This window comes from Nilaparvata lugens, chromosome 8 (assembly GCF_014356525.2).
Source record: "Nilaparvata lugens isolate BPH chromosome 8, ASM1435652v1, whole genome shotgun sequence".
Classification (NCBI taxonomy): Eukaryota; Metazoa; Arthropoda; class Insecta; order Hemiptera; family Delphacidae; genus Nilaparvata; species Nilaparvata lugens.
Genome location: NC_052511.1, coordinates 47,455,427 through 47,480,612, shown reverse-complemented (window position 1 = coordinate 47,480,612; position 25,186 = coordinate 47,455,427). Strand labels below are relative to the sequence as shown.

Sequence of the window (25,186 nt, the reverse complement as noted above, 5' to 3'; positions counted from 1 at the left end):
CGTTTACACCAAAGTTATTAACAAAATGTTAATAAATTATTTTTCCTACAGTTACGTTGAAAAGTGGCCATTGCTGCACTGATTACAGAACGCAAAGAATCACTTTTCCGCTCTAGTGCGGGAAAAATTTTTCTGCACTCCAGATTTGCAACATGGCAACGCAAAATACTTAGTAGTTATATGGAGCAACAGTGCAGCAAAATCAAAATGAAGTTGGTAACATTGAGTGGGCTGCTATAGTGAGCAGAGGTGCAACGAAGCACAACGAGCAAATTATTAAGTATATATTATAACCAAGGACAACATTTTTATTCAATTTGACAATAATTAAGGTTTTTATCATAATAAATTACACAGAAAAACATTTGATGGATTTCAGGCAATTTTACCCATAATTACCCACTTTTCATATTCAATGGTAACTGTAGGAAAACTTAATGTGAAATACGTGCGCAAAGTTCCTCTGCTGCACTCAAGAAACCATTCCGCCCTCGCCTACGGCTCGGGCGTAAACGTTTCTTTCGGTGCAGCAAACTGTCACTTTGCGCACTAGTTGCACAAATAACTATTTTATAGATTCTATTAGATTGAACATAACTTATCATACACATGATGAACATATTTTATGTGTTTGTCAAGTTCCGTTCAATCTAATAGAATCTATAACATTTTGTTAATAACTTTGGTGTAAACCCTAGAAGTGTTTATTTTGCTTTGCTCAATTTTCTTCTGTTATGCGGTGTTGTATTTTGGGGCAATTCAAGTCATGCTATACATAATATATTTACATCTGGTTGCCAAAGAGTATGTTAACTTTAAATCCTGATTCAATGCCACGAGAACCAATAAGATAAGCCTTTTTCCCGAAAAATCTTCTCTTATTAGTTCTCTTGGAATTTAATCGTAATTGAAATTTAACAGGTTTTTGTGCAACTGGTTGGGCGTTAGGATTTGAAAATTGCCAGTTAGAGTGATGATGGGTGATAAAAGTTGATCACACTGAATCTTATTGTTGGAAAAATATATCTTCAATAATTAATAATTCAAAAATACAAATCCAATAATTCTATTTTGTAGAGTATTAGAATCAAACTCTAGCATTCATCTCATCTAGCTAGCCTTTTAAAATACATTATCGGGGACCGAGCTTCGCTCTGGAGTACAAGAGTTTAAAAAAATATTACGAAAGAAGAAATTATAATAACATTCATACAGAAATGTTCTATCTAATCACAGTAAATTGAGATTAATTCCCAGAGGAATGCAAAAAATTCCCTCACAAAGGCCCGGTTGCACAAAAGCCGGTTAAATTTTAATCCTGACTAATTTCACGTGAACCAGATCGGAGAAGACCATTTCAAAAAGATGGATCTACTGGAATTAATCAAGATTGAAAATACCTTGATTTTTTGCAACCGGCACTAAGTACCTGATTGAATGATTGCAAAAGTTCAACAGCTGAGTCATAATTTTGACACAGTCCCACACACATGAACTCGCTCATTCACTTCCATCATCAACAGACGACGAAATAATTATTATCAGCTTTTTTCCAAGGATTAATAATAGTTATCCTTTTAATGTCCTTCAGCGAGTTTTCCCAGGGATGAGACCTAGTGCAATCGAATTTTTACTTTCCTTGCCCTATTACCATAGGTAGAAAAGTATTGCTTTCCGAAAAAAATTAAGGTACCCCAATTTCTAAATTTCTATACGTTTCAAGGTCCCCTGAGTCCAAAAAACTGGTTTTTGTGTATTGGTCTGTATGTGTGTGTGTGTGTGTGTGTGTGTGTGTTGTGTGTGTGTATGAGTGTATGTGCGTCTGTGTACACGATATCTCATCTCCCAATTAACGGAATGACTTGAAATTTGGATTTTAAAGTCCTTTCACTATAAGGATCCGACACGAACAATTTCGATCAAATGCAATTCAAGATGGCGGCTAAAATGGCGAAAATTTTGTCAAAAACAGGGGTTTTCGTGATTTTCTCGGAAACGGCTCCAACGATTTTGATCAAATTCATACCTAAAATAGTCATCAATAAGCTCTATCAACTGCCACAAGTCCCATATCTGTAAAAATTTCAGGAGCTTCGCCCCATCAATGCAGATAGATTCATAATTATCAGGCTTCAGATACAATTGAAACGAAAAAAATCAAGTGGAGTAGATTGAGCATGAAAATCTTTACAATTAATGTTCAGTAACATTTCCACCTAAAATTGAAAATGAGCTTTAAATTCGAGAAAATGTGATTATTCAATTGCAAAGTATTGTTGATTCTATTAAATCATTCACTATGAAGAGATAGCAGACCTCATGTGTGTCTCCAGCGTTATTGCCCTGTCACCAGCTGGCTCAAATCTTTGAATAGTAGACTTGAGATGCGCGGGAACACTAGCGTCAGGTGATCAATTTTCATAACAGCAAGGAAAGTTGTGTGAGTGCGCCACACCAGATTTTTTTGCTTTGTTCAATTTTCTTCTGTTATGCGGTGTTGTATTTTGAACCCGGGGCCTCTGAATCATAAAGGCAGCATCTGATCCACTCGACTACGGCCACTCCATAGGATTAATAATAGTTTTCCTTTTAATGTCCTTCAGCGAGTTTTCCCAGGGATGAGACCTAGTGCAATCGAATTTTTATATTATAAACCTACTATTTTGATCACATAATAAACACCACAAATCTTTCCTAACCATCAAAACATTTCCGGTCTACACTGTTGAAAATGATCGATTGAAAGTACTCCAGTCAGTAAGTAAAAGTGTTTAATATTTACTTAATAATCGACTGCATGTCGTGTTCAAATACATAAAAAAGTGTGTTAATACAAAGCAGCTCGGAATGAATCAAGAAACCATCACCTTTAAACCTGAATAATAATTATCCTTTTAATGTCCTTCAGCGAATTTTCCCAAGGATGAGACCTAGTGCAATCTAATCTTTATATTATAAACCTACCATGTTCTGAATTTCGTGAGAATCGTTAGAGCCGTTTTCGAGATCCGGTGAAATACAAACATATAAACAGAAATTGCTCGTTTAATAGTATAGGATTTTGAAGTATATTCCTTACCATTTTTGCATTAAGCTTCAAAACTAGGTCAACTTGCAGACACTTAGTAAGCCTCTACTTTTAAAAATAATGAGACGAAACTTATTCGCAACAATGTCTCTCAACACTACTGAAATTCGTTTTATACTGTCAATATTACTGATAAATACTAACACTACTCCCCTAGTATTCAACTAATACTGTCAATTTTGAGTGAATTTTACTGTAATTAGATTCATTTCCTATCTGTCAGTATTCCCTATGAATAACACCAATAGTTCCCATTCAATCAATGCTGACAGTTTGAGATGAATATTATCAAGAAAATCTGCATCTTTCAAAATTTGACGTTCACAGACAGTGATGCAATTGGTTTCAAAAAAAAATGGAAGGGGTAGACAATTATTATAAAGCGATATGTTGCATCAGACTTGTTCTTTAGTGGCAGAACTTCAATACACGTAAGTACATTTTTTAACCAATAATTTAGATTCATCTAATTCACGACAAACTGCATTATGCACTTCTCTCTATACGGTAGTGCATTATTTGACTCAGATTCATTACTGAATTTCAAGTTTACTGATTTGTGTTTTATTGCTGATGTGGCTCGATTTTTGATTACGTGGCTGATGATCTGTGATAATATTATCTATATATATATATAAAAGCGAAATGGTACTCACTCACTGACTGACTGATTCACTCACTCACTCACTCGCAGAACTAAAAATCTACCAGACCAAAAACGTTCAAATTTGGTAGGTATGTTCAGTTGGCCCCTTAGAGGCGCACTAAGAAATCTTTTGGCGATATTCCAACTCTAAGGGTGGTTTTTAAGGGTTTCAAGTTCGTCTTTTAGCATGTATATTCTTCTTATTCCAATATCTTAGAATTATAATTGAAATGTCCATACCATGTGTTAATATAGAACTATAATCTAGAGAGAGTACCTCTTCGAAACAGTTGTTCTGGTAACTAAATTAAAAATGTTGTCAGGTTGGCATTAAGTAATAACGCCAAAGATACGCCTAAAATTAGAGTTTTCTCAGCTTTTCTGCGTTTCCTCACCTTTTTCAATAATTGATGGAAATATATTTTAAAAAATTCAGTACACAGGTTTAGCTGAGGTGGAAGAATTTTGTTCGCCAAAGATACGCCGATATAGTAACAGGTGTTTTCCGAGATCAAATTGACATAATACGTTCAAATTCGGTACAGAGGTTCCGCTGAGGTCTACATGCAGGCGAGCGAAGCGATCCCGCTGATCTCATTTTTGGACGATCCAGTCGGGGGTCCAGGGGGCGGAGCCCCCTGGCTAGACGGATATGGCGAGCGAAGCGAGCCTGACGGCTAGTATCGGATAAAAAGACATTGAGATAAATAAAAATATAAATCTCAGTACCCTTTTAAATGATTTTATCACAACATGTTTCGGACATTAATGACATTTTCAAGTCATTTTAATTTATATTAAAAGTAGACCTAAAGAAAAAAGACATTGAGCTATCAAATACACTGATTTTTAGTTTTTGAATTCGTGGTTTGGGTAATTTATTTCTTTTTATACCTGCCCTAATCACTTTAATGAATTTTATGTACGGTACTTGAAATTGGATCAATAAGAAGTTATTGGTACTGTATATTCAATGATGATCTTCGATTTTTCTCGTTCTATTCTTACAATGTTGCTTGTTAATTCAGGCTGATTTTTATTACTTAACAAACTTTATATGTGGTGGATAACTAAGGACTCACCTGCACCTGTTCATGAACTACCTGCATAATTATATTATATCATCCATTTATTTCTTGTAAATATTTTTCAAAATAGTTTGTTGCCGAGTGAATTTTTCCAATTATAATTATAATCTACTGAATTAAGATCTATTGTTTGCAGATATAGGCTTCATTTACCATATAATTCATAAATCCAACAATTATAATATTTTTGTGTATGGTGAGGTCCAGGTTATAATGGCAGTGTTTGATTAGCAATGGTATTGCTATCCTTGTCTACCATTCAACAAAACGGATAGCGCTATCTCTTTCTCGCTTTGCTCTGTTGCCAGACCGTCTTTTAACAATGTAGAACTAATAAATTAATTAACAAAATATTTCATCTCAATTATGAAATTATTGAAAAATATAATTTCTTCCCTTAATAAAATATAATTGATTATTTTAAACTATTATGAACATATGAACTTTTATTATTGCATCAATAAACCTGTATCAGCTACCGTCTTTAGAAGGCATTGACAAGACAGAGGATCGGCAACGTTTTTCTCCTATCTTTCTTCACTGCCATTATAACATGGACCTCACTATAGTCTAACATCTCATTGATTTCCAATAACTATGTTACTGGAAACATTGTAATATGTTAAACACTGTTAACTATGTTAATATGAAGTCTGTAAATTACTAAAGAACAGCTAAAGTATCCACATTTTTTAAAAGTTTTAGATTCTACATAATTTTTGAACAGGTACAGTAAAGGTTTATGTATTTAACAATTTATTCGAAATGCATAAACAGACACACACACACATAGATTCAACAATCAACATTTATTACTATATTATATAATAATTATTATTATGAAATATCGCAAGAAATTTGAAAATAAATACAAATTATCACTATGTATTAGCCAATTTAGCACATTAATCGTTGTTCTCCTATCTTTCTTCACTGCCATTATAACGTGGACCTCACTATACACAAAAAAATTATGATTGTTGGATGTGAATTATAAGGTAAATCAAGCCTACTTGCAAAAAAAAATAGATCATAGATTATATATTTCAGTAGATTATATATTTGGAAAAAATCACTTTGCAACAAAATATTTTGAGAAATATTTACAATAAATAAATGGATATAATAATGTAGTTCAGGGTACCACTGTACCACTGCATATAATACTACTATTTACTACTCCCAGGGCATATTATCTATTATTTATTTATATTTGTTCAAGAGAACATCTGACCACACAAACAAAAAACCTCAAGGTTGATCTATCTTGAGTACCTCCGGTAGTGATCAAGCCTCCCTTTATCGGACTCTTATCTCTTAGAATTTCACGGCTTGGTTGAAAATACGTTGTAGGTGCTTCCCACCAATTTAAGCCTAGAAAAAATATCAAATTCCAATGTAATTCAATAAATTATAGTTCTAGGCTATTACTTTTAAGTTGAGCAATTATGATATTCTCATGTAATTCTATAGGCTAAACTACTTCTATTGTATTATTAGACCTACAGCTTTAAGGCTGTGCAAAGGCTAAAAATAGACTTTCTACTGGTGATATTTTTCGAAGTTTTTCGTTTTGTATATAATCAAGCTATCAACATAAGAAAGTTTTCTCAGGAAAACATTTTTTTCTGAGCATTACTTTTTGAGATATGAGCGCCTAAAGTTTAAATTTTTGGGACAACATTTCAAATTCGGTAAGAGATAGATCAATGAGATTTAGAGGATTGATTCTATATGGTATTGTTGATCCAGTAAAACAAAAATTTTCCGAAAATATCAATTTTTTAAAAAGTTATTCAATTTACCAAAAATAACTCGACTAAAAGTTATTTTTGGTTATTTTTAGTAAATTGAATAACTATTTTAAAAATTGATATTTTCAGAATATTTTTGTTTTACTAGATCAAAAATACCATAACGAATCAATCCTCTAAATCTCATTGATCTATCTCTTACCGAATTTGAAATGTTCTGTCCCAAAAATTTAAACTTTAGGCGCTCATATCTCAAAAAGTAATGATCAGAAAAAAAATGTTTTCCTGAGAAAACTTTTTCATATTGATAGCTTGATGATATACAAATCGAAAAACTTTGAAAAATATCACGAGTAGAAAGTTTATTTTTAGCCTTTGCACAGCCTTAAATAAATATATGCATAGACATGAATTTGATCATGTATTCACTCTGTCTATTATAATGTAGGATTCATAGTTTATGACTGATGTCAAAAAGATAGTCCACTAAATTGTTAAAATGTTGCAATTATGTTTCTTAAGATTGGGTAGATTACTCTTATCAATTACAGTAAGAATAAAAGTAGCCAATTCCAAAAATAAATTGGTCTGAAACCAAATGTTTAAAGTTGCAATTGAATTTTGACAATTATTAATTCCATTGAAATTAATTACTTTCATGATACTTTTTTGTTCCATAGAATATACATAAATTTGGTTTTGTTTTAATTGATTTGAATAGATTTTATTTTCACTATTAAATTTTGTAAAACTTTGAAGTGAAAAAACCACTCACATTCTTTGATTTGGCGACGTCCGTTTCGTGCTGGTATTGCACATCAAAGAATGTGAGTGTTTTTCTCGCTTTAAAGTTTTACAAAATTTAATAGTAATAATAATAGTGAAAACAAGATGGATAACCAACAACAAGGTTCTATTTATTCGGTCGATCAATATATGTACGAATTCTTAAATTCTATATTGATGTCTCATAACAAAGTATTTTCAACCAACTAAATTTTGAAATTCAACTTGCATGGTAATTTTGAAAGAAAAATAGAATTCACTTCAGAAATTGAATTTACTCAATTGAATAGTAATCACTTGAATCAATTTGAAATATTTAATTAAGATATTCGAGAATAGAATCACAAACCCTTTTTGACACGTCCAGTGGAATAATGTCTCTTTATTTATCCAATAGAAGACAATTATTCCCAACTCAGCCTACCAAAGAATATTTTCATTTATTTTCATAATAAATTATAAGCAAGCAATCAATCATTAAGCAATCAATTTATTCATTCTTTGCACATTTTACATAGTTTAAATACACAAAAATATAAAATAAATAAAGAGTACAAAAGAATGTGTAGCTCGCAAGACTTTCGTGTGTTCGCGAGCATGAGTAAGAGAATATAAAGATTGAGAAACGTAGAAAAGAAAAAATATATATAAAATAGAATTTTATATAATGATTAGGATCTTATAAAATGAAATTATAAAAAATTATAATGAAATTATAAAATCTTAGGATTTTATATACCGTAATGATTAATGATTACTCTTTATAATGATTAGGATATTCTCTGGCCTATAGCACGGAGAGAAGAACACAGTTTCCTTCTTCTGTGTCTATAGGTACGAGATTATTCGGAAAATTTCATGAATTTCCCTTCACTTTTCCCAGATTTCTTCACACCTACCTCCTGAAAAGCGTAATCATGGTGTCCATCATAATTTTTCTTCTGGTGGTAGTTGCAAATATTCATCAAGGAACTTCAACTCCTGCAACTGTAAGTTTTTTTGCTCATCTATAAATTGTTATATTTCTTTTCAAGTATTTAGAGATTAGATATATTCAGATTCCAACCATCCCGCAAAGACTGCTATATCACATGAGAGTTTTTATTTGAGTTAGTGTCATATGTCTTATTTTATCACCGTACTTACTATAATTTTGTGAGCAAATGATTTTGTATTTTCCAAGAAAATATTTCTTCTTCTTCTTCTTCTTCTTCTTCTTCTTCTTCTTCTTCTTCTTCTTCTTCTTCTCCTTCTTCTTCTTCTTCTTCACCCTCCTCTTCTTCTTCTTCCTCTTTCTCTTTTTCTCCTCTTCCCCTTCTTCTTCTTCTTCTTCTTCTACTAAGAATGTGATTCTATAATTTATTATGTTTTTTAAAATCATATTCATTTTCTTGAAAAATATGAAATAGGCCTAATCAGCTCACTAAAGCCTTTGACGAATTCTCATTTTGGAGTTGAAAGTCCAGTTTTCTAAAGCTGCGTTTACAACAAAGCTATTAACAAAATGTTATTAAATCAATCCTTATAGATTCTATTAGATTGAACGGAACTTAACAAACACATATGTTCATCATGTGTATGAAAAGTTATGTTCAATCTAATAGAATTTATAAGGATTAAGTCATTAACATTTTGTTAATAGATTTGGTGTAAACGCAGCTTATAGTAACTATTATCATAGAGAAACAATAGCATAGATAGATAGATATCCCATGGTATAGGGCGTTTATGTCGCAACTTTTACTGTTATCTCACGCCGATAGTTCATGTAATTCTTTCCCGTGAAGCTGTGTGACACTGGCAGTCTCTCATATTGTGCCGTTCATACACTCTCACTCCAACAAAACAGTAAAATTCGACAATAATCAACAGTAATCGGCTTGAGATAACAGTAAAAGTTGCGACATAAACGCCCTATACCATGGGATATCTATTCACGCTATTGTTTCTCTATGCTATTATCCAATCAATATCAAATCAACAGTTGTGGATTTTCAAATTAATCAAAAACGTTACCATACTTATCAATTTATTGATGAATGTGACACATTTTAAATGTATTTCACTTTGTTATACAAATTTTGTTTTGTAAAGACAATAAACTATTTTGATTTGGTTTGAATGAGATTTGATCATTATCATAATACTATATTTATTTATTTATACAATATGACAATTTCCACTGAGTCTAACAAGACCCATTGTGATACAAAACAAAATAGCACTGTACATGAATAAACTATACGATAAGTATTAATGTAAAACTAAAAGTATAATAGATGACCACAGTAAAAATATATTGGTGAAATCTATTTAAATCTAGATATTATAACGTGAGGTGATAGATTGTTTGTAATATGTCTTCTTCTTACAAACAAGGATTAGGCTTTAACCTGTTCCGACTCACATCTAGCCAATTATTCAAATAAACATAAAAAATCCTATTATTGCCAACGCTTGCGTGGTCTGCCAACATCTCTTTTGCCTACTGGATGATAATTATAGACTTTAAATGGTATTCTTTCAGCTGACATTCTTTGAACATGCTCCCTCCATTGATGCCGATTCTCCTTAACTCTTTCATTCATGCTACAGATTTTCAATTCTTTCCTAATATCTTCATTCCTGAAATGATCTCTTCTGTCACATCCCTTGGTTTTTCGGAGAAATCTCATCTCGGCTGCCTGCACTCTATTTTCAAGTGGCTTTGTAGTAACCCATGATTCACTACCATAGAGGAGGACTGGAGCGGCCATTACCTTATAAAATTTCATAATTGTATCTGTTCTAGCTTTTTTACCCAAAGTCCTGCTGATATTTCCACAAATCATTTGTAACTTTCCTATTTTCTTCTCAATATCTAATTCATCTTTGTAACTAATGTCACTTCCTAGATATGTATATTGAGAAACTTGTTCCAAAACTGTATCATTAATAACAATTTTTGATCTGTCCGGATATTTGCCTCTGAATGCCATAATTTTTATAATTATTTTTCATAATTTTTGTAATATGTAGACTATTAAATTTTTTAGTACGGAATAGATTGGAATATAGTAGCTTTATAATTGATTGGTGGTATATAACTACCTTATTCAACTTCTATGAAAATCATGGAATATAATCAAATTCTGTATTTACAAATAACATCATTTTAGGTTCTTGATAATATTATTTCTAAATAATTTGTGGCATACTTTTTGTGTAAATGAGGTTTGTTTTGGCGTTTAGCTGTAAACCTCTTCGAGTTGTACTTTTTTCATGAAATGTATTATTCTCAATCTCTTATACTTATAAAAGGCTAAGCCCCGACAGACTGAAATCACACCACAGCCCAAACTACTGAGCCTAAAAACTTGAAATTTTGCACGATTGTTTATGGTAGCCTGAAAAAATCCACTAAGAAAGGATTTTCAGAAATTTGCCCCCCTGAGGGAGCTGCCCCCCCCCCAAAAAAAAATTTTGTACTTTTTAACCGCTCATTGCACAGCAAAGTCTTGAGGAACTTTTTTGTTCAGCTACGAAAAAAAATTAGATCTATGCAGAAAAATTTCTATCAGGAGCACAGGGGGGGTCCAGGAGAGGGCATTTTTCGAAAATTTTTATGTAAAATCACACTACAGCTCAAACTAATTGTCCTACAGACATGAAACTTTGCACAAATATTCTTCAAACATGCTAGACGCGCACTAAGAACGGATTTTGAGATATTTTGCCTCTAAGAGCTTCAAAGGATGAAAAAGGATCATATCTAGTAAGGTTATGAACATGGTAAGGTGAATGCCATATGGAAATGAGATAATTGACGATATTCTAACATATGTTATAATCATTGGAAAGCTTAAAATAATTTCATCAATCAGCTGATCAAATTTAATTTTCCATGAATCGAAAGCGCTAGCTTGCCACGTGTTTGTTCCATTGTTGTATGAGACTCATACATTCCGATTACAACAGAGCACAGATATTTTCTTTGGTTAGGAGTTTGTTGATAATTTTTTTTTCAAATTTTATTGCAAAAAAAATCACTTTGAAAAATTTCTTAATAGACAACAAGATTACAAAAACAAGATGTCAAACATAAACCTATATTCATTTGTAGCATGGCCAGAAAAAGACAAACTTGAGTACTAGCCGTGAGTTCATTCAATATAACTCATATTTTTGTGTTAATATTTTGTGAACAAGAAGTACGAGTTGATGAGAGATGTGAGTAATATATTTTATTTGATCTAAATGGTTATTCATTTTGTAGTAGTTGGGGTCTCTTCAATCAAAGTTTTTTATTTTGTAGCTAATAAATGTCATATGTATTGATTGTCCATAATGTAAGTGATTAAACTAATCAAAATTAATGGCTCTGGTCCTTCACAGAATTTATAGTATTCCTGGTGATTGAGCCTGTCTGTTTTCAGTGTTGACTTTCAATAATAAAGCTTTATTTACAACTAGCTTACCTGGCGAACTTTGTACCGCCAAAAGTCAATGTACACTTCACTTTATTTGGTGAATCATGAAATTTATCTGACAATCAATATTTTCATTTACATCTAAATACGGACTTCCTATGTGCTTAGTATTGCAGCATTCATTATTCCAAAAACATATTCTTCTCAATCAATTGGTAGTAATATCTAAAAGTAAAGTGATAGGATAAATTAGTTTTCAAAGATGAGTTCAATGTTTTCATAGTTGTTGATTGTCAATAGATGGTCCAGGAAATATGCGATGTACGATGAATTATCACCAGGAATTACATAATCTTTCCATCTTCCATTTTAGGATTTTCAGGATGAAAATAAGCTAAGCTAAATTCAAAAAAATTGTGAATTATTCTGACATTCTTCAGTAATAATAAATGCAATATGAACAACTCTCTTCCATGAGCTGAATAATTTTTTCCCAACATTTTCCGGTTACTCAATGATAGGGGAGTGATAATTATTTGTATAGGTCTTCTAAGAAACCATTACCTACAGCTGATACCAATCAACTACACTTCAACTCCAAACTACCGTTGTAATACCAGTAGCCTACACAATTTATCATAGGGTGACGTGTTTATTACAGCTGGTAGCTTTAGATGCTAAATCATATTATCTCAATATGATCTTGAATCATGATCATCTTTCCGTTCTTCGGTAGCCGCTAGGCCGACAATTTCGAAAACATAGGTCTGTAAAATAGATTAATAAATTAATGATCATTATTAGCCACCCTATTAAAACTTCTGGTCAGAAACCATCCCCAATATTCACACAACATATTCCCAAAGTTTCATGCCGTTATGTCAAGTATTTTCCAAGTCATAGAAAACAAACACACAAACAGACATTCATTTTATATATATATATATATATATATATATATATATAATATATATATATATATATAGAAGATTTCATTCGGGTCAAACAAAAGCCTCTCTAAATGGAGGTAGAATGATAAGGTTGACAACTTTCAGTTCTGTTGTTTTAACATTTCTTTTTTAAATCACTTTCAAAAAGTTCATGTAGTACCTACTATTGTGTTTGAGACACTTCTGGCGCTATCATAGTTTCACAACTATTCTGTTCCACACTCCTATCTCTTGCAGTCGTTAACCATATATCTATAATAAAATAAAGAGTTGGCTTATACACGTATGGGATAGGAAAATTAATTATGTTTGACGCATCACCACGTCTGAACTACTGGACTAGTTAACTTGAAATTTTGCTTATAGGCTAGATTCTTAATTAACCAAGGATGGTTATAGGCCTATTTTAAGTTCTTTAAAATTTCATTACGTCAAGTTTTCAGATTATCAAGTTTGAAAATAGATCCTTGCGAAGCACGGGTTCCTGCTAGTAAATTAATAAATACCGGTAGCCCATTTTTCTTACAATGTGATTAAGGATCAGTAAGTTCGGAATATTGTATCAAGAAATCATATAATCTTTAAAACGATTAAGTTTGTAGAGTGAATATTGATGTTGTGAAACATTTCCATAATTGAAGAGAATTGAAATGTTGTCAAGTCTCTACATCTCAACTGTGAAATAACAATTTTTATTAGAATAAAGTGGATTTTTCGACAATTTCTCAAGTCTCTTCAATCTTTAAAATGGTTAGGTATAGGCCTACACTATGTAAATCTTTCTCTCTAAATTGAACTATTAATAATTTCTACATTTTTAAAATTTAAGGTCGATGTGAACAAGTCTCCGCTTGATAATGCTGTAGATGGTAAGTGAGACTTCAATGTTTTCCAAATAATATTATTAGAGCAATCAAATTTCTCAATCTTAATATTAATCTCAAAACTCATGTTAACTTAATTAAAATTGATCTTGAATTTTATGTTTACTCCAATTATACCGAATTTGATAATTGATCATTGAAACTTGGGAAGCTATTTATATTTATGTTGAACTGATCATTTTATTTATTTTTTAGCTGATGATCTGACCTGCAGTTCTATTGATACAATGTGACATACTGTAGTTCTACCATAGACCTGTGTTGTATTATATCATAGAATAAACAATCTATGTAGTATTATTATTAAACGGAAATCCAAATTAAATGCTGTAAATCACCCCGAAGACTTCTGCTAGGTACTGCAAATATTGGCGACAGGGTAGACAGCTAGTTGACAAATAATTTTTACTTTCCTTGCCCTATTATCATATGTAAGGAAAGTATTGCTTTCCGAAAAATAATAAGGTACATCAATTTCTAAATTTTTATACGTTTCAAGGTCCCCTGAGTCCAAAAAAGTGGTTATTGGGTATTGGTATGTATGTGTGTGAATATATGTGCGTCTGTGTACACGCTGTGTGCATCTGTTGGCAACTGTTGTTAATGCTGAGGAAGTTCTACTTTTTGAATAAATTTCTCCGTATGAGTGTCCTGAGGCAGCTATATTTTGCACTTGTCGATTCAAAAACCAGCTACGGTATAAATTGTTGGGGCTCCACTTACATTAGTCACTTGAAGCCCTTAATAACTATACAAAAATCCATAGTTCGTGCCATCAAGAAGGAGGGTAGATATGAACATTCTTTTCCTATCTTTCAGAGTCTCAGATGCTTGCCTCTCAGATATATCTGAATATATGTTTTCAAAGTATTGTATATGTTCTATGTTATGTCTGGAAACTGTGGTCATGCGTTGTTCAGGGATGTTCCTAGTTATCAAACTAGGAGAGTGACATCTGATTTACTAAGACTTCCTAAATCGTATACCACTTGTTTCCAGAAATCGTTTGTATTTCTCGGCCCTAAGTTTTTCAACAATATTCCTCTTGAAATTAAGAGAACACAGAATCGACTTGTTTTTAAAACAAAAGTTCTTGGATGGCTTAGAGGTCTTATGCCTGACTATCTAGAGACCTTATTCAATGTGGTTTCTTAGTTAAAATACTCTGATAATGGTGGCTATGCATTGGCTAAATGAGCTGGAATTGGAGAGTGAGCATGGTTAGTGTGAATGTGTGAGTGATTGGCTGCTAATTTTTCTTTCTTTCTTCTTTTTATATTTTTCTACTTCTCTATAAATTCATAGATTATCATACATTCATTCCTGCTCGCAGACGTAGAGTTTTGTAATCTCAGCAAGCAGTATTTTTCTATCCAAATTCACAAATTAGTCCTGGTTTAGCATGTTCGAATTCTTGTCTGATGTTATTGTTTAATAAATTAGACTTTTATGTACTTTATAAAATATTAACTTATTACTCTAATATTGTTAAGCTGTATTATTTTTTCTCATAATTTGTAAATATTGTGAACTGGATTGAATAAAATTTGAATTTGAATTTGAATTTGTTGATTCTATTAAATCATTCACTATGAAGAGATAGCAGACCTCGTGTGTCTCCAGCGTTATAGTACTGTCACCAGCTGGCTCAAATCTTAGAATAGTTGACTTGAGATGCACGTGAACACTAGCGTCAGGTGATCAATTTTCATAACGGCAAGGGAAGTTGTGTGAGTGCGCCACACCAGTTTTTTTGAAATAGTATAGCGCTCATTGAATTTCCATCAGCTGTTTACCGGAGGCCACTTTTTCTCAACTGTCGCCTAACGGAGGCGTCATTTGAGGCCTCTTTTTCAGGAGTCCTCTACCGTCGCTGGCCTCAAATGTCGCAGGTCTCGACTGTCGTTTGCCTCGTTTGACTTCGACCCTGTTTACCCTGTCGTCAATATTTGCAGTAGCAGAAGTCTCCGGGGTGATTTACAGCATTTAATTTAGATTTTCGTTTAATAATAATTATTAATTTATTAGCATTTGAATAATTGCAATTTATCGGTAATTTTCATCTGTAATCTATAGCTATTCTCTGCTATTACCCTCTGCTTTTTATTTTGTTCTACTCCAGACGCGTTTAAATGCAGACAAAACAAAAAAAAAACACTTTTTTAGACTCAGGGGACCTTGAAACGTATAGACATTTAGAAATTGGGGTACCTTAATTTTTTCGAAAAGCAATACTTTCCTTACCTATGGTAATAGGGCAAGGAAAGTAAAAATCAGAGTTCTATAGTATAGTGTACCTACTAGCTACTAGTAACAATAAGTGAATAAGATTATTTTATTGAAGAACTTTGACTGTCGTTCTATTTTAATAGCAAATAAGTGATGCTATAACTAGTGAGGTCCACGTTATAATGGCAGTGGAGAAAGATAGCAGAACAACGTTGCCGATCCTCAGTCTTGTCAATGCCTTCTATAGACGGTAGCTGATACATGTTTATTGATGTAATATTAACTGTTCATTCTCGTTTAGAATAATCAATTATATTTTATTAAGCAAGAAATTAAATTTTTCATTAATTTAATTATGATTTTTCATAATAACAATTAAGATGAAATAATTTGTTTATTAATTCTACATTGTTGAAAGACGATTTAGCATCAGAACAAAGCGAGAAAGAGATAGCGCTATCCGCTTTGTTGAATGATAGACAAGGATAGCAATGCCATTGATAATCATCAAACACTGCCATTAAAACGTGAACCTCACTATAGCAACCTTCTTCTTGTCATCTACAGATCTCCATAATTCTAATAGAACATATTTAATGGAAATTGAGCCGTAGGTTAACGACATGAACGATAAATAGTCTTACTATATAGCCTTTGCAATTGATAAATATATTTACGACATAATACCGTATATAGCTTACCATAACATATGACCGATAAAAATGTGTTCTTTTTTTATTAATATTGCTCCTGTTTTTCAGGGCTCTATAAATGTCTTGAAGGATCAACAAATCATGGAAAAATACCCAAAGAACGAGTGGACTACTGGAATAAACGTCATCCTCTCAATTGTAATTATTTTCTCCAATCAAAATAAATCACAATTCAATTTAATATCAAGTTCAATTTTCAATCAAGTTTGTTTTTGCTCCTGCAAAATGATTTCTATATTATATGTGAATATTTCCTATTCTAGTGATAATATTGTGAAATATTTCTTCTATGTTCGGTTTTGAAGCATCTAAACTTAAAAATCTACTTTGTGAAAGAACTGAAAATTTTGTGAATTGAACAACTACAAGACTTGACCTATCTCGGTCTATGTGTTACCTTATCTAAATTTAAAGAGGAATAGCACGAGGTTACCTTATTTTGAATGAAAAAAGACTAAGAAATTGTCAAAAAACCACTGATTTATTGATAATTAGAAAGACCGGTTTCGGTTATTACACCATTGTCAATCTCTGATAAACTCTGATAAACTGATAAACACGAGTTTATCAGAGATTGACAATGGTGTAATAACCGAAACCGGTCTTTCTAATTATCAATAAATCAGTGGTTTTTTGACAATTTCTTAGTCTTTTTTCATTCAATATGAATAATTACCACAATATCAACTTCTCAACTACACAAAAAGTTACCTTATTTTCTCTCTCCCTGTCATTTACTTGTATGTATCAATAATGGATAAAGAATGAAGAATTACCATAATGGTACCAATACTTCTATACAAAATTTCCATCTTTAACGGTTAATTTTCTTTTTTTATTGTGTATAATTTATTCCAACTTCTGTGTAGTAGGGGGTCTTCACTCTGTCTGTATTTTAACATTTGAATCAACAACTTCAACATTATAAAACTCTTATCTACACGAAGACAATTCTCGTGCCGTCTTAACTTTCCCCGTCTATGAGCAGTTAATTCTTGAAAAATACTTCTGGTTACAAAATTTCATGAAATATCAATTGCCTGAATAATTTCATATAAATAATTTAATTTTATAATATCTAGAACTTTTGAAGTTATGACTGTTTAAATTTGAACATCAACAAATTATGGGAAGCTACTATAATGTAACTTCAAATGACATAATATAATATTTTTTTATTTCAGTTGAATTAACTGAATTTAATACAGAGAGACACAGAATAACGGGAACTTTTAAAAACACCATAAAACATTGGTGGGAAGGGCAGAAATGATTTTATTCAAACTAATGTAAAGTTCAAAACTTGCCATTTAAGAATTATTGATAACATCTATCACTTTTTTACAATTACTTCTTTAAGATGGCTTCCTCCTGCACGAATACACTCTTCAAATCTGTGTTGACGATTCCTCATTGATCGCTGCAGCATCTGCGTTTCCTGGTCCCATGATCTGTCCTCCTGCGATTTTCTGTTTGTGGAGCTATCTCGAATCAAACGTTTTCACAACTTGACCAATAACTGTGGTTGAATCGTAACAGACAATTCAAATAGAAATAATTAACGATATCCCAGCTGAAATGTTGCAGTAATCGCTCTGGAATCGTCAACACAGATTTCAAGAGTGTATTCGTACAGGAGGAAGCCATCTTGAAGAAGTAATTGTCAAAAAGTGATGGATGTTATTAATAATTGAAGTTGCTTTCCATGACGAAACACTTTATAATAACTTTGTTGAAGTTCTGACACTGTGTTACTAGTAAATATTTGAGAAAACACCTACTTTTTTGGAGTGTTGAGGAATGCATTTTACTCCTGAAGAGGAACTTCATCAGCCTCTGATGAAGATCAGGCTGATCAGGCTGATGAAGCTCCTCTTCAGGAGTGAAATGCATTCCTCAAGACTCCAAAAAAAGTAAGTGTTTTCTCAAATATTTACTAGTAACACAGTGTCAGAACTTCAACAAAGTTATTAATAATTCTCAGCTGGCAAGTCTTGAACTTTACATTACATAGTTTGAATAAAAAAATTTTGGCCCTTCCCACTAATGTTTTATGACGTTTTTAGAAGTTCCCGTTATTCTGGATCACCCGTTATTATTGTGTATGGTATATTATTAGTAAAAAAACGAATTTGTTGTTTGTTTTCAGTTATTGTTGATACTCTGATGAAAGAACTGCCGAGGATTTTTGAAGAGGAAGTGTTCAAATCTCTCATAAGGAATCAAGCTACGTGAGTGTATTTTATAGTATTTTTATTGTACGGTATAAGAGCCTCCTGACGGCACTCTGCCAAGGAGAAAACGCTGACAATAAAGATGTATTAAAATTCACTTGATTATTTTAAAAAATTTAATCAATTTCGTTCAATAAAAGACTTATTTATTCATTTTTTTATTTATTGTATAAGAATTCCGTTCAGACAATCCTTCCATTCGAGGTTGAGTGGTAGGACTTGAAAGTCCCAGATCCGCCAGATAAAGAATTTTTCCTTTTTACCATTCCAACCCCACCATTCGATGTTGAGTGGTAGAAAGAACTTGAAAGTCCCAGCTCCGCCAGATAAATATTTTTTATTTTTTATTTTTCCCCTACCATTCCAACCCCACCATTCGAGGTTCAGTGGTAGAAAGGACTTGAAAGTCCCAGCTCCGCCAAATAAATTTTTTTGTATTTTTCATTTTTTCCCTACCATATTCCAACCCCACCATACGAGGCTCAGTGGTAGAAAGGACTTGAAATTCCCAGCTCCGGGAATTATTACATGTGTTCATAAAAAATAATAAATGAGTACTATATTATAGTGAGATTCTTGTTTTACAAGAAATAATTACATGTGTTCATAAAAAATAATAAATGAGTACTATATTATAGTGAGATTCTTGTTTTAAATAATTTAGCACCTAATTGAGATTGGTGTTGCTATCCTTGTATGTCATTAGACAAAGCAGATAGCTCTATACTCTTTTAACTCCCCACCGTTGGAGAATGGCTTGAAGGCTATGAAAAAGTATAGTCTTCAATGTTTGATTAGGAACTGCCATTTGATTAGGAACAACCATTACGAACTGCTTGTTAAATAATCACTTTGAACAATTAATTACGACATAGCGGTCAGGTATTTATATAAATAAAAGCTATTAGCTTCTACTCACAGTTTAGCTTCTAGTGTAGCGCTTTCGGACACTAGGCCCTTCATCAATACTGAGTATGAACAAAAAGTATAGGATATGACACAGAATAACGGGAACTTTTAAAAACGTCATAAAACTTTAGTGGAAAGGGCAAAAATGATTTTATTCAAACTAATGTAAAGTTCTAGACTTGCCATTTGAGAATAAACTATAAATAATATCTATCTCTTTTTGAGAATTATTTCCTCAAGATGGCTGGCTTCCTCCTGCACGAATACACTCTTGAAATCTGTGTTGACGATTCCTGAACGATTGCTGCAACATTGCAACTGGGATATTATTTATTTGATTTTGAATTGTCCGTTATGATTCAAGCACAGTTATTGGTCAAGTTGTGGAAACGTTTGATTTGAGATAACTCCACAAACAGGAAATCGCAGGTGGACAGATCATGGGACCAGGAAACGCAGATGTTGCAGCGATCAATGAGGAATCGTCAACACAGATTTCAAGAGTGTATTCGTGCAGGAGGAAGCCATCTTGAAAAAGTAATTGTCAAAAAGTGATGGATATTATTAATAATTCTCAAATGGCAAGTCTTGAACTTTTCATAAGTTTGAATAAAATTATTTTTGCACTTTCCACTAATGTATTATGACGTTTTCAAAAGTTTCCGTTATTCTGTGTCACTCTGTATTATAAACTGCAGTAGATCTCCAGTAAATTATCCGAACTCCAATTATTCGAGTCACTTCTAGAGGAGAATAGGCTAAATCTGAAATAGTCTTCAAGAAAAAATTGAAATTGTGGTTAAGTGAGAGATGTTTTTATGGCATTGGTGAACTTTTGATTCAGTAATTTATTATTAGAATATTGTGAGTAATTAGAAACTTGAAATTTAAATTAATTTTATGATCTCTACTTTTATGGTGGTAATGGAGACTTTTGATTCCACTGTTTCTAGTTTATTCAACTACAATAATTCCATCTGTGGTATTAACTTTGTTTTTACTTTCCTTGCCCTATTACCATAGGTAAGGAAAGTATTGCTTTCCGAAAAAAATTAAGGTACCCCAATTTCTAAATTTCTATACGTTTCAAGGTCCCCTGAGTCCAAAAAACTGGTTTTTGGGTATTGGTCTGTATGTGTGTGTGTGTGTGTGTGTGTGTGTGTGTGGTGTGTGTGTGTGTGTGTGTGTGTGGTGGTGTGTGTGTGTGGTGTGTGTGTGTGTGTGTGTGTGTGGTGTGTGTGTGTGTGTGTGTGTGTGTGTGTGTGTGTGTGTGTGTGTGTGTGTGTGAGTGTTTGTGCGTCTGTGTACACGATATCTCATCTCCCAATTAACGGAATGACTTGAGATTTGGAACTCAAGGTCCTTTCACTATAAGGATCCGACACGAACAATTTCGATCAAATGCAATTCAAGATGGCGGCTAAAATGGCGAAAATGTTGCCAAAAACAGGGTTTTTCGTGATTTTCTCGGAAACGGCTCCAACGATTTTGATCAAATTCATACCTAAAATAGTCTTCGATAAGCTCTATCAACTGTCACAAGTCCCATATCTGTAAAATTTCAGGAGCTCCGCCCCATCAATGCAGATATATTCCCAATTATCAGGCTTCAGATACAATTGAAACAAAAAAAATCAAGTGGAGTAGATTGAGCATGAAAATCTCTATAATTAATGTTCAGTAACATTTTCACCTAAAATTGAAAATAAGCTTTAAATTCGAGAAAATGTGATTATTCAATTGCAAATTATTGTTGATTCTATTAAATCATTACTATGAAGAGATAGCAGACCTCATGTGTGTCTCCAGCGTTGTTGCCCTGTCACCAGCTGGCTCAAATCTTTGAATAGTAGACTCGAGATGCGCGGGAACACTAGCGTCAGGTGATCAATTTTCATAAGAGCAAGGAAACACCAGATTTTTAGTTTATTCAACTACAATAATTCCATCTGTGATATTAACTTTGTTTTTTAATTATATAGACTATATTACATGTATATTGAGGTGACATTTGTAATGTATTGTTTGATGAAATGTTTATGACCTGTGTTAATATTGTATTAAATACGATGCATAACATGAAAAATAAAATTGAATTGAAATCTCCGTGAATTTGAAATGAGTTCAAGAAGGATTGACACTCTTCTAGAGTATATTCATCTGTTTTCAATTAGAGTAGGTAGACAATACTATATGCTATAAGTAGACTCACTTTAGTTGTTTTGTTTGAAAAATATTATATTTTGAATTTTATGATTAATTTGCAGGGTTATGATAGCCGCTCTGGAACTATGCCGGCCCAATGTTCACGGTACGACGATGAAAGTCTCCGGACTGTACTGAAATTTCAAAAAACATTGGCCGATCAACTCATCGACGAAGCTGGGAAGGCACAGAAGTTGATTGAACAATCCATTCCTTATCAGGGTAAGTTTTATTGATTCATTTATCAATATATATATTTACTTATATCTATCCCATATCTATTCATCTATATTGATTTGCGGTTGGAATAAGGGATCAAGGAATGAGAAAGAGGAAGAGGAAGAGGAAGAGGTAGAAGAAGAAGAAGAAGAGAAGAAGAAGAAGAAGAAGAAGAAGAAGAAGAAGAAGAAGAAGAAGAAGAAGAAGAAGAAGAAGAAGAAGAAGAAGAAGAATTAAATTAAAACACGAATATATTCAGGAGTTTTTTTTTACAATTGGCAGAGTTTTTTAGGACATGCAATGACCAACCATTTATGTGAGTGATTTTAATCCATGTCTCAAACATAGCTATGTTTAATTTTATGTAACGAGTTTATTTTAATTATTTCAGCCTTATACGAGAAGATACGAGCAAACATGATATGACATAATTTATTCTCCGTTTTATTCTCTACATCTTTTGGCATATGCAGTTTTACCTGAAAATTCACAATAACACCACAATTCACGAAAAACTGAATAAATGTACAGATTAGTTACAATTACTGCCGCTAGATGGGGAGAGCGCTCCCGTTTGCTGAGTTGCTGGTGACGTTTAGTTACGATTTCTGCTGCCAGAAGCTGTTCTAAGCTTTGGGAGCAGCTGAGATCCTGAAGTCTGTGAGAATAGAATATTGTGCAGTTCGTGCGGTTTTTAGCTTGTAACTCCTCAACCGTGCATTTAAAGTGAATTTCACATAGGACTCATTTTGAAGTAAATAAACTTACCTACAGAATCATGTGTTTAAAAATTATAAATTGTTATAATTGAAGGAGTTGAAGCCTTTTAAAGTGAGATACTTCATCTTCTTCTCCACCACCTTCTTCTTCTTCTTCTACTACTACTACTACTTCTTCTTTTTCTTCTTCTTCTTCTTCTTATTCTTCCTCCTCCTCCTCATCCTCCTCCTCCTTCTCCTCCTCCTCCTCTTCTTCTTCTTTTTATTCTTCTGCTTTTTCTTCAACATCAACTCCCATTGGTTATTGTCATGATTTCCATGATTGTTAAATTTCTACTCTGTCTTTGGTTAGTTAGCTTGTGATTAGTTGAAATCTCTCTTACTCATCTCCCATTGGCTATTCTCTCTCTCTCTCTCTCTCTCATTTTTTTTCTCTCTCTCTCCCTCACTCACTCAGTTTGTGGCAGTGAGGAACTGGAGTCTATCTCTCTCTCTCACTGTCTCGCTCTCTCTTATTAGTTACTACAACTTGAAAGATTAATCAATGAATCTCTCTCTCTCACATTCTTTCTCTCTCTCTCTCTCACTCTCTCACTCTCTCTCTCACTTACTCTTTCTGTGGCAGTGAGTACCTGGAGTCCTAACTCCGCCCTAATAAGGGCAAATAATCAATCAATCTCTCATCTCTCACTCTCTCTCATTTTTAAGCAGCTTGTTCCAGAAACGTTCAATTCGAAGAAATTCTTTACCTTATCTTAATAACAATTATCCAACTGTTAGTTGTTGTTATCAATTATTGTTATTGTAGGTGGTTCGGGACCCACCTAAAACTGTAGATCCATTCATCTTTCATTTTCATCAGCCCAATTACCCATGCACAAGCCTAGAGCTCATGTGGGCATCACCCTCAGCAAAAAAAATTATCCAGGAGAACAAGCTTGAGATACTATATTGTTCTCCTTTTGCAAAATACTCTGTCAATATGATAATAATCAATTTCTTCTATTTCAGCACTGTACGAGGCTATAAAAAAGAATCCAGCTGTTGCTGCTACTCCTTCAACATAGATGAATAATATAGCTTACAATTTTGAATCAACCGGAGAATCTACAATGGAAATCGATAATTACTTCCAAATGAGAAAAATAATAGCTTGAATAGTATAGTATATTTTAATCTTAGTTATGTTTACTCTCGTCATTTTATTTTTAATATTGTGTGCTTGGTATCTCATTTTAATCATATTTTATTATCATATATTAACTTTTCACAAAATGCAATTCATGAAAAATGCAAATTCTCGATTTTTGACAAATGATATTGCATTATCTTGTATCGCTTGAATTATTGGCTATGTTTACTTTCGTTATTTTATTTTAATCTCGTGTGCTTAGTATCTTCATAGAGAAACGATAGCATAAGTAGATATCCCATGGTATAGGGCGTTTATGTCGCAACTTTTACTGTTATCTCAAGCCGATAGATCACGTAGTTCTCTCCTATGCAGCTGTGTGACGCTGGTAGTCTCTCAAATTGTGCCATTCATACACTATCACCCCAACAAGACAGTAAAAATTGACATTAATCGACAGTAATGCTTGAGATCTGCTTGAACAGTAAAACTTGCGACATAAATTCCCTATACCATGGGATATTGAATGAAAAAAGACTAAGAAATTGTCAAAAAACCACTGATTTATTGATAATTAGAAAGACCGGTTTCGGTTATTACACCATTGTCAATCTCTGATAAACAATGACAATGTTTATCAGAGATTGACAATTATCATAACCGAAACCGGTCTTTCTAATTATCAATAAATCAGTGGTTTTTTGACAATTTCTTAGTCTTTTTTCATTCAATATGAATAATTACCACAATATCAACTTCTCAACTACACAAAAAGGAAAACCATGGGATATCTACTTACGCTATTGTTTCTCTATGGTATCTTATTAACCATATTAAATTATCATAAATTCACTTTTTTCAAATATTCTATTATCTTGTATTGCTTGAATTATTGTTAGTTATTAGTACTTAAAAAACATATCAATCACTGTTGTGAAAAGTATGGGATGAGAGTGAATGTGAGGAAAACAAAAAGTATGGTGATCAGCAAGACTCCAAAGAAAGCAACAATCAACATAGGATTGCATCACATTGAACAGGTGTCATCATTCAGGTACCTTGGGTGTATGATTAGAGAGGATTTGCGATGTGATTTAGAAGTAAGAGTGAGAATTGCAAGAGCAAAGGAGGCATTCAGCAATATAAGAAGATTGGTGAGTAGCAAAATGCAAATAGAACTGCGGAAGAAGATGGCCAAGTGTTTTGTGTGGAGCGTGGCTC

At 32.8% G+C, this 25,186-nt stretch overlaps 1 protein-coding gene across 1 annotated transcript; it reads left to right on the top strand.

Moving 5' to 3' along the window:
• Window positions 1-3,398: 3,398 nt before the first annotated feature.
• On the top strand, window positions 3,399-24,523 carry LOC120352767. Its single transcript, XM_039434963.1, has 7 exons — window positions 3,399-3,519; window positions 8,246-8,351; window positions 13,551-13,590; window positions 16,596-16,685; window positions 18,697-18,778; window positions 21,958-22,117; window positions 23,845-24,523. The coding sequence occupies exons 1-6, from the start codon at window positions 3,476-3,478 to the stop codon at window positions 22,031-22,033; spliced, it is 438 nt and encodes a 145-aa protein (XP_039290897.1). The 5' UTR covers window positions 3,399-3,475; the 3' UTR covers window positions 22,034-22,117; window positions 23,845-24,523.
• Window positions 24,524-25,186: the final 663 nt, after the last annotated feature.

What these genes read in the sequence shown, in the direction of transcription:
- LOC120352767 (XM_039434963.1), top strand. Translation starts at nt 3,476, where the DNA reads ATGTTGCATCAGACTTGTTCTTTAGTGGCAGAACTTCAATACAC. An exon ending in GAACTTCAACTCCTGCAACT is followed by an intron (nt 8,352 to 13,550) that starts GTAAGTTTTTTT and finishes TTAAAATTTAAG; the next exon opens with GTCGATGTGAACAAGTCTCC. An exon ending in CTCATAAGGAATCAAGCTAC is followed by an intron (nt 18,779 to 21,957) that starts GTGAGTGTATTT and finishes ATTAATTTGCAG; the next exon opens with GGTTATGATAGCCGCTCTGG.